Source organism: Diabrotica virgifera, chromosome 7 (assembly GCF_917563875.1).
Source record: "Diabrotica virgifera virgifera chromosome 7, PGI_DIABVI_V3a".
Lineage (NCBI taxonomy): Eukaryota > Metazoa > Arthropoda > Insecta > Coleoptera > Chrysomelidae > Diabrotica > Diabrotica virgifera.
This window is the reverse complement of record NC_065449.1, coordinates 62,949,698-62,969,476: the sequence shown is the minus strand read 5'-3', so window position 1 is coordinate 62,969,476 and position 19,779 is coordinate 62,949,698. Positions and strand designations below refer to the sequence as shown.

Genomic DNA, 19,779 nt, shown 5'->3' with positions numbered 1-19,779 from the left:
TTGTAAAATTTTATTTGATCCATTAGTTAAAGAATTACTTTAAAATAACTCAACCGTGCACTTCGCCGTACGCTAGTTTACAGTGCGCAAATGTTTGTGAGAAGGGTGACTAGCGTTATAAATAAAAAATTATAGAAGATACAGATTTAATTTAAGAGACTTCTTTATATAAGGTTTTTTTGTAAAATTTTCTGAATTTTTCAATGGTCAAGTCAGTTTTGTTCTAAAATTGATATTTTCGGAGTTATTTAAAAAAACATCAAACTTCGTAGTTCATTTGTTTAATAAAAAATGAAGCACCCACTTCTCGAGTAGAACTTTTTGATATCTTGTTTATTAAACATTTCTTAATGAAATTACAAAAAGTTCTATCTTGTTTGATTTGTTCCGAAGTGAAAATCTATATGCACTCCCCTATAAATAAAACATAAATGTAACATAAAAACTGAGTGTATACACATATTTCCGGTGAGATCAAGAATCTAAATCCTGGCACACAGACAGTGGCCATTATTTGACACGATTTTCTAAGGTAAAAATGTTATACAATTGTAAAGTTATGCTATTTAGTGTTTATTTTATGGTCATGGAATTATTGGAAAGTACGATTGTACCGGGTGGCCCAATAAGAATGGCTCTCGGCCATATCTCAGGAACGGTTTATAGTAGAGCTTTGAAATAAAAAATTTTATTACAAAAGTTGCCTCAGGAAAAGCCTGGAAATTATTTTCATAATTATGGGTCCACCGCTAGAGGGCGTAATTGAATATCAAAAATAAAAAAATCTAAATTTTACAAAATTTTCCTAATGAAGGGGCACTGGAAATCCGATTATTGTATTCTTCATCAAATTCTGCGCATATTTGATTTAACAAGTTTAACTCTACCTTTGCAAATAAGAGGTGGGGGTGAGTGGGAACCTTGTTATGAAAAAATGGCTGTAAGTCCGGTTCTGCTAAATCAAATTTTGAAAACTGGGCCTTGTTGAAGACAGATATTTTTCTTCTATGTAAGCCTGATAATTTTGAACCATCCTAATAAGTAATAAGCCAGCTGGGAGGCGTTATTTAATTTTTTTCAGAAATCTAGTTTTCTTTGGAAAATATTAAATACAAGTATGCATTTTTAATCATACTTTATAAAATTAGATTAAATTAGCAATAGAATAGCGAAAACCGCATGTCGATACCTTTTGTCTATCTCAAGATATCTCGAGAAACGTGTAAATTTTATACATAACTGTTACTATTACCGGTAAACTAAGTTAATGAAAAGTAGTGTGCTGTGGAAAAAAACAAAATAACATTTTCCAGATGTCAACGTATAAAAATATAATTAATTAAAACAACAATATAAAGAGAAACAATACTATTAAAATTAAATATAACACAGAACAAAAAGAACTACTTAGTGACGACCTAAATATTTAAATTGTTGCCCATCATATACTACTCTAGAATACATTATCCAGAGAATACTAAACGCCATTCAAAGCATATCGAGAGCAGAAATTGAGACTGCTGTTCAATCTACTCTTGAAAGAGTAAATGTTTGCAACGAAAATGATGGGCAAAAATTTGAACGTTTATGTCATCACTAAATAGTTGTTTTTATTTCTTTGTAATAGGGCTTTTCAACGCTTCTCATTTGTTTCGAGCCTCTGTCATATGCCGTATAATCCGTGTATAATATTAATATACGAGATATGAACGAGGCTCGAAACAAATGAGAAGCGTTGAAAAGACCTAATATACGTTGACAGCTGGAAAATGTTTCTTTGTTGTTTCCATAGCACACTACTTTTAATGAATTATTTCGTTTACCGGTGACAGTAACAGTTATGTTTTTAAATTTACACGTTTTGTAAGATATCTCGAGATAGAAAAAAGGTATTAACATGCGGTTTTCGCTATTCTGTTGCTAATTTTGTCTAATTTTGTAATATGGTATTAAAAATGCATGTTTGTATTTAATATTTTCCAAGGAACACTAGATTTCTGAAAAAAATTAAATAACGCCTTCTAGCTGGCATATTACTCAGTAAGTTGGTTCGAAATCATAACTTTTACATTGACGAAAAAGATCTGTCTTCAACAAGACCAAGTTTGCAAAATTTGATTAAGCAGAACCGGACTCACAGCCAGTTTTTCATAACAAGGTTCCCACTCACCCCCACCTCTTATTTCCAAAGGTAGACCTAAACTTGTCAAATCAAATATGCGTAGAATTTTATGAAGAATACGACGATCGGATTTCCAGTGCCCCTTCATTAGGAAAATTTTGTAAAATTTAGATTTTTTAATTTTTGATATTCAATTACGCCCTCTAGCGGTGGTCCCACAATTATGAAAATAATTTCCAGGCTTTTCCTGAGGCAACTTTTGTTATAAAATTTTTTATTTCAAAGCTCTACTATAAACGGTTCCTGAGATATGGCCGAGAGCCATTCTTATTAGGACACCCGGTACATATTTTTAAATATAGATAAAATTGTTCATTGCCAATTGAAAGTGTGTGTGCGTTTTGTGTTTTACTGGCACTGGTTTTCACAACCAACTGACCAGTCAACTTCATAATGATTTTTTAGACTATAACTTATCGCTAACTCAGGGGAGTAACGTGTAGTGTGTGTGTTGAGTAAGTGTCTTGTTACTTTGCAAAGTCGACGTTATTGTCTTTAAAACTACAACAACAGTATACAAACAAGACAGTGGGTGAGTTTTAGCAGTATAGGGTAATAATATAGTGAATATTTTGCATAATTTTAAACAACTAAATGTGTAACTATCACATTAGACCTGCGAAGGGATAGTCTAATGCACCCTCTTACCCCCCGTATCATCCCTTCATTTTTTTTAATTACTTCCAACTTTTTTTATTTTATATTTGGATTCCCCTCTTTGTACTGATTTTAAAAATGTATTGTTATATTTCTATTTGATCTGAAAATTAAATTTTGATAATTATAAGCAGAATTCAATTTAATATAAAATATTTTCAATTTTCTCAACCACGGGCATATAAATTTAGAACAACCTGTATACAACAAATTGTTATATTTAATTTTAAGAAGTGATTAGAAGAAGCATATGAAACTCGGGACAATGCGCTTAGAATAAACAAAGTGAATGGCGCGTACCATTATCGTTTTTCGCGGAAGGTTCGATCATTAGCCTATGCTAAATAAGACTCAGTTGAAATCGATAATAGGTCATTATCGTTGTTCGCGAAAGGTTCGATCATTAGCCTATGCTAAATAAGACTCAGTTGAAGTAGATAATAGGTCATTAAATTTTGTAAATAGTAGAAAGTAATTTTAGAATGGGAATTAACTATTTTTTTTGGAAATCCATTAAGCATATTTAGAAAGATTAAAAATTGGTTTTGAGGAATACTGCGAATGAGAGTTGGTGGTGGAAGGTTGATTTGTGAATCTGGAAGGGATATTTAGAAAGTAGGGGAATGAATGAAAAATAGAGATCAGAATGTTTTGAGCTGTCGAGAAGTGAAGTCCAGTAGTAGACGGTAGTGTACGGAGATTGAGAAAGCCGGTGTAGTTCCGTGAGTGTGGAGTATCTATCGTGGAACGAGAGGTAGGCCAGGTTGAGAGTAAAAGAACCTCCTTGAGCCAAGAGTGTCCCGGTAGCTGATTGCAGTTTCGAAAAAGGTAGAATACAGCATCACGACAGAAGCAGGAACGAGAGCTATACGAGCTAGTTTTCAAAGGAGAACATTACTGAAAGCCAGGACGAGGTTTTGATCGCAGCCAAGGATAGCAGGAAACGGGTCTTGTGTGAAGACATTCTCAGTTCACCAGAAAAAGGTCAGTCTCATTTGTTTGGACATGAATGTATGGGTTTTTCGTATTAAATACCACATTATAAATTGAAGAACATAATAAATAATATCAGAAAAGCTTCATCAAACTTAAATAGAATTGTTGCTAATAAATCCTAATAGTTAAATGTTAATAAAAACTTTCAATTGGAAACCAAAAGGAAATAAGATTCCCATTTGTAAATGTTATGTTTAAGAATAATAAGATCTAGCAAATATTAAGCAGTGATTGCCATTTAAATAAAATAAACAATATTTTGATTATAATTGTAACCCATATGTGTGTATTATTTTACTCTTTTCTTTCCTATCCCGATTAGGAACCATTGAGAAATACTTAGAAGCCACGAGAGTAAGTAATTAATTTTATAAAAAGCCCTGAGATTGAAAACATATTGATATGTGATCTGGTAAATTAATTAGATTATTATTAATGCATTGATTAAATTAAATAACAAATAAGAATATCATCTCATATCAATAATCAAGATCACAACAACTGTCGTCCAACGTGGAAAGCATGGAAAAGTATTTCTAGTGGCAAATTTGAAGGATAGAAAGAGTAAAGCCGGTATTTGAAAATTTATATGCCTGTGGTAAAAAGTGAGATACTTACATTTGATAACATAAAATTTTAGATCTCTTTAGGTACAAATTTACATAACTGATTTAATATTTTATTTTTACGATATTTACATTTGATATATTTATTGACAATTTAAAATATTTGGGTGAGAAAAAGTCGTCTTGGTAACATACTAGTAAAATTTCATATTTGGCGGGGACAGTACTTCTTGAAAACAAATGTCTGTGACAAGAAGCCAAAGCAAAGACAACAAAAAACAAAAAGAACATTCAGATCAAGAGGAAAATTCAGACCAAGAAGATATTTTAAACACAACAATCATGGAGACAGGAAAAAAAGAATTGTCAGAATTGGAAAAGATATTACAACTTATGCAACTCCAGTCACAAAAAATGGATGAAGCAAAACGAACAATGGATAAAAATCAGGATGAAACACAAAAGAAAATGGATAGAATCCAAGACAACCAACAGGAAACAAAACAAGCAATGGATAAAAATCAGGAAGAAACATCAAAGAAAATGGATAAAGTGGAAAAAAAAATGGATGACAATCAACAGGAAACAAAACAAGCGATAGAAGAGAACAATAAGAAAATAGAGGAACGCATAGAAAAGTATGAAATGAAAATTAAAGATCACATGCAAAAACAAGAAATGAGAATGAAGGACCACATGAAAGAACAAGAAATGAAAATTCAAAATAAAATGAAGGAGTTAACGAATTGCCAGAAAAAAGAAATGGAAAGTTTGGAAAACAAGTTGCAAAACGCTATTCAAGCAGACATAGAAGAAGTGGAAAGAAAGATTGCGGAAATCAATACCCAACAGAATGTCGGAGAAAGAAGAGAAATGGTTATACATAGCACAGATGACGTGAAGATAAGGTTTGGCGGGGATGTAAGAAGATTACACCCAGTGCCGTTCATAAATAGCCTGAAAAAGAAAATACAACACATCGGAAATTTCGAAACAGCAAAAGAAACTATCAGACACCATCTAAAATATGAAGCAAGCCTATGGTTCGATTGCAAAGAAGAAGAATTTGACAATTGGCAACAATTTGAACAAAAATTTTTGAATTATTTCTGGGGAAAAGTCCAACAATTGGAAATTAACAAGGAATTGCAAAATGGGAAATACAATGATAGGATGGGTATATCAGAAAGGACATATGCATTACAAATTTACTATAACGCAAAACATTTACAATATAATTACTCATCGGAACAATTAGTCGAACTGATTGCAAGACATTTCGAAGAAACGCTGGAAGACCATATCACATTGCAAAACTACAAAGACATAGATAGTTTATGCCAATTCCTACAAATAGGAGAATCACGTTTAAGAGAAAGAAAATCAAGAAGGTCGCGAGAAGATTACAGGCCCCGAGAAACACAGGATTACAGAGATAGAAATCAAAATAGTAGGGACTATACAAGACGAGATCTTAATCCCAGAAGGGAAAACGAAAATAGAGACAACGGAAGAGGAAATTATGAACAAAGAAATAGGCAATGGAATGAGGACAGAAATCGAGAATACCAGAATAGAAACACCACACTCGCAAATCAAGAAAACAGAAATAATGGTAGACAAAATGAACAGGGATATCGAGAAAACCGAAACAGATCCGACAGACCAAGAGAAAATAGAAGAGAAGTAAATAATACCCAGACAGATGAATATGACGGAGAGAGACATTATGACGAAAATATAAACAACGATGAGCAACCGGCGTCTTTTCACGACGGCGCTCACTAAAAACCAAAAATCAAACAGGAATCTTTTGTAACCCCAAGGAGTTTATTAAATTGGCAAGAAACAACGAAAAGAAAAATGGAGTTAATTTAAAATTTGTGGATGGATTTATCAACGAGAAACCAATTAAAATTATGATAGACACTGGATCTGAAATAACATTGGTCAACAGAAAACTAATAGAAGAACAAATTTAATTTACAAAATACCTAGGGTAAATTTAGTGGGCGCAAACAAACGGACATTGGCAACTATAAATGAAGGCATACGAGTAATGGTACGACTGGGTAAGAAGATGTATGCACTGCAATGTGTAATAATGCCAAACATGTCACATGACATGATAGTAGGAGTTGACGAATTGGCAGAAAAACATGTAGTGATAGATTTTAAAAATAATACGATGAATCTAACAGAAGAAAAAGAAGAAGAACAGGACAAGGAACAGGAGAAACAAAATACGGATGAATCAGGTAAAGAACAAACAGTGGAAATGAATTTGGCAACGAAGCAAGGACAAAGAAGAAAAGGGAGAAAAAGTCAGAAAAAGACAAAAGAAAATGAAACCTGTGGCTCCTCAAAAGAAGAGTTGAGCCCAGAAGAAGAAAAATTGAGAGTATCAAAAGCAAAAGAAAACTGGGATTCCTCAAAAGAAGAGATGAGCTCAGGAGAAGAAGAAATAAAGCTAACAAATGAAAGCGAAAAAGATATGATCGAAACAGTGGCATTTGAAGAGGAGGCATATGAAAACGAGGATGCAGAATACACGGTAAAAGTATGTGAAAAATCTGAGGAAAAAGACAGAAGATTAATATGGGAAAAAGGGAAAGACAACATAATAGCCGACACTCTAACACAGGATGAGGACACTGAAAATAAGGAAACAATTACTCTATAGGTGGGACTAATTAGAGTAATACAAGAAGAAGGGGTATAAGACGTAGATTAAAGTAAGGAAATATACAGGGAGTTGGTTTTGCCTCGAGAAAATTTATTTAAAAATGCAGATAAATTTTATCGAATACAAGGCGGGGATTTGTTATATTTCTATTTGATCTGAAAATTAAATTTTGATAATTATAAGCAGAATTCAATTTAATATAAAATATTTTCAATTTTCTCAACCACGGGCATATAAATTTAGAACAACCTGTATACAACAAATTGTTATATTTAATTTTAAGAAGTGATTAGAAGAAGCATACGAAACTCGGGACAATGCGCTTAGAATAAACAAAGTGAATGGCGCGTACCATTATCGTTTTTCGCGGAAGGTTCGATCATTAGCCTATGCTAAATAAGACTCAGTTGAAGTAGATAATAGGTCATTAAATTTTGTAAATAGTAGAAAGTAATTTTAGAATGGGAATTAACTATTTTTTTTGGAAATCCATTAAGCATATTTAGAAAGATTAAAAATTGGTTTTGAGGAATACTGCGAATGAGAGTTGGTGGTGGAAGGTTGATTTGTGAATCTGGAAGGGATATTTAGAAAGTAGGGGAATGAATGAAAAATAGAGATCAGAATGTTTTGAGCTGTCGAGAAGTGAAGTCCAGTAGTAGACGGTAGTGTACGGAGAGTGAGAAAGCCGGTGTAGTTCCGTGAGTGTGGAGTATCTATCGTGGAACGAGAGGTAGGCCAGGTTGAGAGTAAAAGAACCTCCTTGAGCCAAGAGTGTCCCGGTAGCTGATTGCAGTTTCGAAAAAGGTAGAATACAGCATCACGACAGAAGCAGGAACGAGAGCTATACGAGCTAGTTTTCAAAGGAGAACATTACTGAAAGCCAGGACGAGGTTTTGATCGCAGCCAAGGATAGCAGGAAACGGGTCTTGTGTGAAGACATTCTCAGTTCACCAGAAAAAGGTCAGTCTCATTTGTTTGGACATGAATGTATGGGTTTTTCGTATTAAATACCACATTATAAATTGAAGAACATAATAAATAATATCAGAAAAGCTTCATCAAACTTAAATAGAATTGTTGCTAATAAATCCTAATAGTTAAATGTTAATAAAAACTTTCAATGGAAACCAAAAGGAAATAAGATTCCCATTTGTAAATGTTATGTTTAAGAATAATAAGATCTAGCAAATATTAAGCAGTGATTGCCATTTAAATAAAATAAACAATATTTTGATTATAATTGTAACCCATATGTGTGTATTATTTTACTCTTTTCTTTCCTATCCCGATTAGGAACCATTGAGAAATACTTAGAAGCCACGAGAGTAAGTAATTAATTTTATAAAAAGCCCTGAGATTGAAAACATATTGATATGTGATCTGGTAAATTAATTAGATTATTATTAATGCATTGATTAAATTAAATAACAAATAAGAATATCATCTCATATCAATAATCAAGATCACAACAGTATGTATAATACATGTATAATACCTACATGATGCTCAAAGTGATTAGTATACGAGAAAAATAAATAAAAATGTAAGAAAACGGGATTGAAAAAAAATATTTTTTTAACAATTTTATTACATACCATCATTCATAATGAACATTTCACTACCAAAAGTTTTAACAATAATTATTCAACATGCCTTTTGAAATTTTTAATAATGATTGTTAAAATTTTGAATAATTATTGTTAAAATTTTTGGTAGTGAAATGTTCATTCTAAACGTTATAAAATTGTTAAACGAATAATTTTTATTCAATCCAGTTTTCTTGCTTTTGTATTTATTTTTCTCATAAAGTGTTATACATTTTTGAAATCAGTACAAAGAGGAGAATCCAAATATTAAATAAAAAAGGTTGAAGTAATTAAAAAAAAATAAGGGATGATATGAAGGGTGAGAGGGTGCCTTTCCTGGCAAGCTTAAATATGGCATAATGTCTCCTCCTTCAAGTATTATTTGACGCGTTTTTGCGTTTTTTTTTAAATCAGTGGTTCAAAAGTTATTTAAGGTGGATAGTTTTATCTGAAACGCACTGTATAATCGACAGTAAATATTATGTAAATTTATTGGAGCATTTAACTATGTATTGCCGTCACAATAATATACCAGTTACAGTGCAAATTTAGCAGAAGATCCTGGACTTGTAAACATGGCCAAACGATAAAAGATTAACCAGAAAAGAAGCAGTGGGTACTCTAGTAATTAACTATTCTTATAGTTATATTCTTGTAGTTCTTATTATAAACAAGATATTGAATATACATTGGGTACTTTCTGAAAAAGGTAGATTTAATTGCCAATGTCAAACATTTAAAAGCAGTCAAAGTGTTTGTATATCTAGGTGCATCGGTTAACCCCAATAATAACACATCAAGGGGAATAAAAAGGCGAATCATAATTGCAAACAGATGTTTTCATGGTCTATCAAAGTACTTAGCTAACAAACATCTGTCTCAAAAAACTCGTATAAGATTGTATAGAACACTAATAGTCCCTGTTCTCACATTCGGATCAAAGCGTGGATTCTAACAAAACACATGAATCCTCCCTATCGATTTCTGAAAGAAAGCTACGCAAGATATTCAGTGTGGTCTGTGAGAACGGAAAATGGAGGCGTAGATAGATCTTTGAACTGAAGAATATCTACAAGCATAAATTTGGTGGAAAAGAGATTATCACTATAATCAAGCGAAGCTATCTGCAATAGGGCTTTTCATCGATTGTCATTTGTTTCGAGCTTCTGTCATGTGTCACATAATATTAATATATCTACGCCATATGTCTTTGGTTTGGATCATTGTTATATACCAATAACGTATGACGTAGATATATTAATATTATGTGACACCTGACAGAAGCTCGAAACAAATGACTGTGAATGAAAAGCCCTATGGGCAGGACATGTAGCCTGGGTCCCGGAATCAAACATGATAAAAAATATTCTAACAGTGCAACCAGTAGGAATGAGAAGATGGAGTAGTCCAAAGCCGAGGTAATACAGGATGCTGAGAAGATCGGTCTTACCAACGAAAATCCAAGCAAGAGTAGGAGCAGAAATCTTGGAAAATTTGAGGCTCTTTAAGGGCTGTAGCACCATAACGATGATTGTTTGTTTATTATGTTTGGATATTAATGGGGCTCTGTACATTTGATAGCATGATCATTATGATGACAAACTTTTAAAACCAATTAAGTATATTATGTATTGATCATTAAGGTTTTACTATCTTATTTTTGTTTTAAATAAAAATTAAAAAATTAAATAAGAAAAACCAGCTAGCAAGCATCCGATGGGGAGACCACCAAAAAGATGGAGAGATAGCCAAGACCTCTCAAGAAATACTTCCACGTCAGAATTAACAGATTGAATTATCATTTCAGAATCACAAAAATGTGAAGCAGTATGATTTTACATACATACATAATCGATTGCCTCTTTTACCATTAGATGTCGAGGATAGTATGATTTTAATTAATTTTTAATGTGTCTTTTGTATTGTAACTTGATAAAGTCTAACTGATTCTTTCTCCTTCGTAATGATTGGTTGTTTCTGTAGTTACTGATGATGGCTCGTGTTGGGCCAAAGCGTTTTCAAGTATTTTAACCTTATAATTGTTTTAAATAAATTTTGTGGTTCATCTTAGAGACAGTACATTACTAAACTCTTTTTGGATAACATTTCTGTTTAACTATTGCCCGTTCTACCAACAGTTTTTGAAAAAAATTCTCTTTACTTATAAGACAACTCGTTCTTTCACAGTAAAACTATTTCTCAATATACATATATTTTTCTCTGGTCTTCTATTCTTTTTAGACACAATAACTAAGATCCAGTTGCATAAATCAAATAACCTACCAATATTTTTAGAATAAGTAAGGAATAGGTATAAGAAAGGAACTCAGTAAATTTAAAATTCCAGCAACTATTGCTATTGAACTGTTTAATTTTTTTGTCTCTTTGCCTTTTAACTAAAGTGGGCTAAATAATCTGTTAGAACATAGCTTCTAGAAAGTCCAATGCTTCGATGCAGACCAATGCAGATTAAACATGTACTTATTGTTTTATATAATGACTGTTAACTCTTTCAGGAATAGCCGGATAGACATAATACAGCAAATTTTACCATAAAAGTGGGCAGGATTAGAGAAAATCAATGTCAATGCGGTACGAAATGTCTACCACTGCCCATTTCAGTGAATTTTCTTGTGGTACATTGTGAGTACCGTCGCCCCTGAAAGAGTTTAACAATAACCTTGAAAATAAATAGATTTTTAACAGGGTTTACATCTGCATTTATCATGGCTCACAACTTAAATGACGCAGTCAGTATTCAATAAAACTAGTTTGTGTCAGTGGCTTAATATTTATTAAAAAAAATTACATACTGAAATTAAATTACTGTAAGTCTTCTAAAATACCTACTAAGCTATTTTTTGGGTTTCAAAAATACCATACTAAAGTAAATAAAAATAAATATTTAATTAAGTATTTTATGTATGATTTTTATCTCACAGCTAAAATTCATATTGCAGCTATTTTTATGTTTGATTTGACATTTCAAGGTATTTAACCAGTAAATACTGCCTGGTTGCACCAACAAATCTTAAGCTCCAGCTTAGCCCAGCTCAGCTTATAGATAGGGCTGCTTTAAGTCTCACATACGTTGCATCATAAGTTTCAATTTTTATCAATGCAATCCACGTGGCAATCCATTGTATCAAGCTGAAAATTGATCTAAAACTCAATGGTGCAATGCATATGTCTCGTAAGTTGAACTTAAGGCATGTCTTAAGCTTAAGATCTGTTGGTGCAACCAGGCATAACAAAATTATTTAAGAATGGGTCACTGAACTGTGATTAGTGGAAGAAATTTAATTATTAATCACCATAGAAATGGATATAGCCAAAGAAACATATCCAAAATGGTAATAATATTCATTCACAGTTCAGTTAATTATTGAACGATACCAAAATGAAAATAGAGTTGAAAATAAAACAAGGTTAGCTACAAATAAAATTTTTATCGAATGTAAAAAAAGATGGATTGTCAGAAAAATAACAAATAATCCTACAAAAAAGTGCACCAATATTGCAAGATCAGGTGGAAAGACAGTTTAGAAAAAGGTGTAAGTCCGAAAAAATTAAGACAGATATTATGAAACAAGAATCTACATCTACATGGTAGAACTGCTAGAAATAAACCTTTTATTAGCCAAAAACACAGGAGTGTTACAGCTCCCGGAATGAATCATGGCCAGTGACAAATGCTGTCGTGGGTAGTACACTTACCAAAACTTTAGCAAAGAGGATTTTTCTCACCTGCTATGGTTCGCTCCGGGAACTGTAGATTGGTGTTTGTGCCAGGGAGCATATTAACAAAGATTTGAACTTTAGGAATTCAGTACATAATATTTGCTGATGAAACCAAAATAAATTTGTTAAAAAATATGAAAGCTACGGTAAAGCACTGTGGAGGTGGAGTGATGATGTAGGGTATATATGTCATCTGCAGGAGTAGGTAACACGCATTTTATTGAAGCGACTAAGAACCAATACATATATTTGAATACACTAAGGCAGCAGCTCATCGCTAGTGTTAAAAAATTAGGCATCAATAACAATTACTTACTGGTTTTATCAGGGCAACTATCCAAAACACATGATATATCTGGTTCGTACTTGGCTGCTTTATAATTGCTGAAATGTCATTAAAACACCAGCCCAGTAACCAGATTTGAATGTTATTGAAAATTTGTGGTTGACATTGAAAACTAAAGTAAATAGTGCCCCAATATCAAATAGAAATGAATTGAAAGTAAAAATTACTGAAGCTTGGGACAAAATTTCCCCAGAGGACACTAGAAAGTTGGTTGAAGAATTAATGCCTAGATGACTACAGTCTGTAATAGATAATGAATGAGAACCTACAAAATATTAGCAATCATTTCCCAATGCATTGAGTTTATTTTATATATTAATCTTCTTGTTTTAAGGTTTGCATAATTTTAGTGGTCACATCAAAATCATACATAAAATAATTAAATATTTATTGTTATTTAAGTATGGTCCATTTGAAACACAAAAAATAGCTTATTGTTAATGTCGCTTAAGATACAAATGGTTGTAACCCACAAATGGTTTTTTGTGTAGGAGAGTAAACAAACATTCTCTGCATGCAAAAGTCGTTAGATATAAATGGAGAATAATTGTTGACTTAATATCAAGGTATTATCAATACCTAGATATTGAATCCATAATTCTCTATGTAGGTTTGGCAATTTTCGCATACAGAGAAAATGTTTTTTTGCTCTCCTGGGGAAAAACCTATTTGTGGGTTGCAAGCTTTTGCATCTAAAGCAACGTTATGCTATTTTAGAACACTTATAAGTAGTAATTTAATTTCAGCATGTACCTTATTTTTTTTATAATAAATATTGAGTTTCCCACACAAGCTAATTTTATTGGCTATATTTTAAATGAGCACCAAAGTCATTATTGAGCCCCATCATTATACAAAGTTTTATAATCTGTCTCCAAAATAATATTTGGCAACCAAAAATAATAAACGAGCACCAAAAGACCTCAACTAGAATTAGAATTTATGAATACCTACCTGAAATGTTAATGAAGCTGATGTAAATATTTAAGCAAAACCTAAAGTAGATGAGCATCGAAAATATTAAATAATCCCCAAAATTAATTCATGATTTCCAATAAAAATCAATGAGCTGGAAGTTAAATTAAATGATTACCAAGCAAACCCCAAAATAATGGTTGGGAATAATACTGCCCACCAAAAGATAAGAGCGGATTATGAACATGTGCACACAACATGCCATTTCCTAGAATTCAACAGTAAAGAGTAGTTAGTTGCCTTTGTGTTAATATTACCAGATACAGTGTTTTAGTGAATGGGAAGTATCTTTGTTGAAGAACAAAGATGACTGGGTGCAAGGTACTTGTAATATTATCCAATGTTCATGAAAGAATATAGACACCTGATATAAAAAACATTGTAACTCCATTTACAATGTTTTTCAACTATGGCTTAAATGACATCTATAAAGGATAACCTTCATTTTGGTCTAAAAACTTTTATCCTATCTTATGTAAATATAAAGTTATTTAACAAAATAACCTCATTGTAAGTGCAAATTTTGGATCACTTGGTAGAAAAAACATTGTAACCAATGTTACAATATTGAAAATTTTTATTATCGATGAATATTTTTTGTAAAAACATTGTAACGTCTATATCATGTATGACCGAATTAACTTCAACTGATAAAAATAAGGAACCTGATGTTCACAGTGGATTGCACGCTCAAGAAACATCGACAGCGGAAACTTCTACATGCCTTAAGGGTACAAATTCATCATTAGATGCGTCTGCTAAGAAAAAAAACTACCCAAAAAAAAACTTGTAAGGAAGAGACAAAGGGATCCAAGTATTGCAAAATGAATATCTTGAAGAAACTGAGGAACTCTGGCCAAGAATATAATAGAAAAACGGCAAAATTAACGAAAATGAAATAATTGGGACCTGGATGAAACTATAAATGTAACAGAAAATGTAAATCGGAATTATCTGAAAATGTATAACTCGATTTAATAATTTTTTTGGCAATAGCTGATCACGGCAAAAAAGCGAATGTTTATGTAGATGTGTTCTCAGACAAGAGAGAAAGGTTGCAAAGTTAAAAGAGTCCAGAAGAAACTGGACACATGAATACAGGGTGTAACAAAAATGCAGGTCATAAATTAAATCACATATTCTGGGACCAAAAATAGTTCGATTGAACCTAACTTACCTTAGTACAAATGTGCACCTAAAAAAAGTTACAGGCCTTTGAAGTTACAAAATAAAAATTTATTTTTTTCAATAGATCGAACACTGTTTCGAGGTTTCTTATTGAAAACGGACATGTGACATTCTTATGATAGGAACATCTGAAAAAAAAAATTATAATGAAATTTGTGTACCCCATAAAAATTTTATGGGGGTTTTGTTCCCTTAAACCCCCCCAAACTTTTGTGTATGTTCCAATTAAATTATCATTGTGGCACAATTAGTTAAACACAATGTTTTTAAAACTTTTTTGCCTCTTAGTACTTTTTCGAAAAGTTAGTTTTTTTTGAGATATTTTGAATATTTCGTCAAATCCACCACATATTTGTGTACTGTTAAGTACCATTTTAGAGACTTGGTAATAATATGAAAATTTATTTATAAATTCCAGTTTGAGGTATACTTTGAACCATATTACAAAAGAAGCCACATCTCGATAAAAGGTGCCTTATCTGAAAAATACTAAGAGGTAAGAAAGTTTTAAAAACACTGTGTTTAACTAATGGTACAGCAATAATAGTTTAATTGGAACGTACACAAACATTTGGAGGGTTTAAAGGCACAAAACCCCCATAAAATTTTTATGTAACAAAGAAGCCGCATCTCGATTAAAACAGGTTTATCGAAAAAATACTAAGAGGCAAAAAAGTTTTAAAAACATTGTGTTTAACTAATGGTACTACAAAAATAATTTAATTGGGATGCACATAAAAGTTTGGGGGCGTTTAAGGGAACAAAACCCCCATAAAATTTTTATGGGCTGCGCAAATTTCAATATAATTTCTTTTTAGGATGCTCATGCCATAAGAATGCCACATGTCCATTTTCATTAAAAATCTCTAATAGTTTTCGATATACCGGAAAAAATCGATTTTCATTTTGTAACTTCAAAGGGCTGTAACTTTTTTTGTGAGCATATTTGTTCTAAGGTAAGTTAGGTTCAATCGAACTATTTTTGGTACCAGAATATGTGATTTAATTTATGACCTGTATTTTTGTTACACCCTGTATAATTTGCAGTTATCAGAACATCGACAGCGACTCCAAGTTTGTTAGAAAACATTTTTGTACACTTAACACATTGATGGATAGTGCATCAAATGTTTAAGTAAATGTTGTGACACTATATGTATTTTGAAAAGTAGAATACGGAATAATGCAACGTTTATAGACGTGTCACATTACATCAATGGAAATTGGAGATCTATAGACGTTCTGTCCATCAACGTGTTAATGACATAACAGATATGTGGTTAACTACGTCATTAAAAAAATATAGTCAGGAAGATGGAGGGCGTATACCTGGAGATATTACGTGTGGTTGCCATAAGAATAGAGCAAATGCTGTAGACAGGAAAATGCACAGCAAAACCATTTGATTTAAAAGATCTAAGTCAAAATGATATCTAGTATTTTAAATCAATGTTAAACAAAATACTGAATTGGGATTTAGACATAGATATATTCCAAGTTTTCAATATATAAAAATATGTAAAGAACAACCACATATTCTCAATTGTCAGTACAATTTTATTTTTGAACAATTATCATTTAGAAACCTAGAATACAAACCAAAATTGAACAAAAAGGCTACCAAATCCAGGAATAAAAATATACAAGATTTATGGGAACTTCAAATTCCTTTAGCATAGAATGGATTTCTTCCCATAACAACTTCAAAATATAAAAATATCTTGTTGCTTTGTGCTCTAGTAAACCTATACCAGAGTAAAACTGCAAGTTTTTATTTGAATCTTCCCCACTCTCAACAAACACAATATTCGGATGATGACTGAATAAAAGTTTGCTAGGGATTATTTTGTTTTTTTTTTTAAATAAAATAATATAAACTGTTTTATAATCTGTAAATGTTTATTTTGTAGTAAATAAATCTAACAGATATTAATTTATTTACTTTTAATTAATATGTATGATGTTAATTTTTAGATAGTTGTGTGTGTAGAAAAATCATGTTTGTAAAATTTATAAAAATACTAATAATAATCTCTTTATTTTGATATTTACTCATTAGTTACCATTTATATGCACCTAATCAATGACACATACTTTGTTGAAATATCATTGTATATACCACTTACAATGATCTTCACCTAAAATTCTTAAAAAAGTGGTATTGTAACGACCTAAATCAGGTCCAGTAATGTTAACAATAATGTGATATGTAAAAGTGAAAAGCTGAGAAAAAGTTATAAAATATGGATTAAGAACATTACAAAAAATATAAAAGCTAACGCAGTAAAAAAATAAAATGTTGCAGACATTTCTTTAAATCACTCTCCTGTAAACTTAGCAAAAGTGAGTTACAATGTTTTTCATATCAAGTGTCGATATATCTTGACCTTGGAGGTAAACTACACTATGTCATTTCAAACAACTGTGTTTAGCCTGTGTTTGCAACAAAGTTTAGAGCACTTAGGATATTAATAAAAATCTGATATATCCCATAATTGGTTGAAAGACAATATGACCATATTTTAATGATAATATATAACCAATTTGTATTAATCCAACTAATAAAATAATTGGATTAAAGGAACTTGTTCAAAATAGCACCATGTCAACATAGTGAAGTTTACCTAAAATAAGCGGAATAAAGGAACTTTGTTCAAAATAACACCATGTCGACATAGTGTAGTTTACCTCCGAGGTCCAGATATGTGCAAACATGTTCTTAAAATGACCATATAATGAGTACTTTGGAGGCACAGTATACAGTATACCTACTGTTTTTAATTTTAGTGCTTGAATGTATAATTTTGTATGTCTATGTTGTTGGGGCTTAAATGTATTATCTTGATGCTGACTCTTGGATATTTTGATGTTCAAATATTTAGTGAGTAAGAGTAAGATTTGTGGTATCAACAATACTAAGTTGCTGCTGAAATAGATAAATAAACTTCACAACTCAATACTTTGGCGCTCAAAAATAAATAATTTGGTATTAAAATTTTGGTGCTCAACTATGATATTTGGTGCAGAAGACAAACATTTGGAGATCCTATTGATTTTACATTGATGTTCGGTTAAATACAAGCCAATTTTATTAAGTAGCAACTGCATCATTTAGGCTGTGAGCCACTGTATTTTGATTTTTCAGAATTGTAATCCTTCATTCAATATTCCTATTATTTTCTACTTTAAAAAAAGGTAAACTTAACACAAAATCAAATATATTATATTCCCCAGCTAGCCAAATATTTTCGTGAATCACAACCCTGACCCTATAGATATAAATGGACCTACATTAAATATCACAACCACTTGATATTATTACAATCCACACATAGGAATAGGACGTTTTGGTCAGTGGACTTCTTGATTGTATGGTGATGTATTATTTCCACATTGATGTATGTATTATTACATGGCGAACTAAACTGATGTTGTTGCAGTTTTGTTACTTTAAACACAAATGGAGTTTTAAACAACTTTAAACACTACTTCTCTCTAAAACTAACTTAATTATTATTTCATTTCGAGACACCCCGCTTTATAAAGAAGGGATAAAAATTATGACAGTGACAGACAGTGACAGGCAAAGTCATACTGTCATTCTGTCATTTCTAGATGGTTTCTAGGTTTGACAGTTTGACGGTTCTTCTTCCTGTGTAGTTTTTCTACGTGTATTGTCCCCTTGACGCATTGAGATCTACAGCCACTTTAAATTCAAGTTTCCTCTACACATACACGGCTTCATACTTTCCATTTAGTGTATTTTCATTATATTAGGGCCATTACATTATCCACACTTCAAACAAAGTTTGTTAAAGGGTGATACAGAAGTTAGAAACCTATATTAAATTAAGTCGACTTTACACTACATGATTTATCATGTGATTTGTCATATGATTTTTCCCATGACGAGCCGCATGACAATGCTTATGACAAAAAGAGCCTTGTAACAATGCAAAATCATATGACAAATCACACAGTGTAAACATGTAAATTTCACTCCATGACCAAATCATATGACAAATCACATGATAAATCATGTAATGCAAAGTCGACTTTAGTTATCAGAATACAAACTCTATCAAAAAGTTATTCTTTTGTGGCGCGTTTTACTTCAAAAGCAAATATTATGGAAATATCTTTTAAAATAAAACAAGAATTTTATTGTCCACCAAAATGAAAATACAATTTCGCGCCACGTACCATACTCATATCAGCTCCTTTGTAGCTGGAATATTGTATGCGCCACTCATTTTTACGGCGTGTAGCGGTTTTTATATTCTTGTTTATTTATTACATTATAACCCTAACAAAATTGAAACTTTAAAATGAAAGAGTCCATTTCTACGGATTTTGCTGTACATTTTAGGTTTGTTCCAACATGAACTTTTGGACGGTCCAGAAACCGTCACGGAACTACTTGTACCGCTTGTTGTGCGCATGTTCGTAACCGTATCGCCCAGTTATCGTCCGATGACGGTAATCCAATGATAAAAACCAAAGACGTATGCCGTAGATATATTAATATTATGTGATACATGACAGAAGCTCGAAACAAATGACAATCAATGAAAAACCCTATTGCCCAATTACTGAAATGGTCATCATGAAACCGTCACTAAAAGATCACAATTCTTGTTGGAACAGTGGGAAGGACGATCCGAGGACGATCATATTTTTGTTGGAACGGATTTTGTTTACTGCGCAGGAGCGTTACCGTTTCGTGACGGTTCTCGGTCGTGTTGGAACAAACCTTTTAAAGAACCGCTTGTTGGATTGATACGAAATTTGACATGCACATAGCTAACATATCAAAGAAAAAATGATATTGTGCCAATGTGTGCTTTTACCCC

General features: G+C 31.9%; 1 protein-coding gene across 1 annotated transcript in view; it reads right to left on the bottom strand.

Moving 5' to 3' along the window:
- The window catches only part of LOC114329843 (CLK4-associating serine/arginine rich protein), a 31,287-nt gene extending 12,796 nt beyond the window's left edge, over nt 1–18,491 (bottom strand). Inside the window, exon 1 of the mRNA XM_028279099.2 lies at nt 18,218–18,491. Within this exon, the coding sequence (XP_028134900.1) occupies nt 18,218–18,219 (2 nt within the window). The 5' untranslated portion in view covers nt 18,220–18,491. The remainder of the gene's footprint in view (nt 1–18,217) is intronic.
- Nucleotides 18,492–19,779: the final 1,288 nt, after the last annotated feature.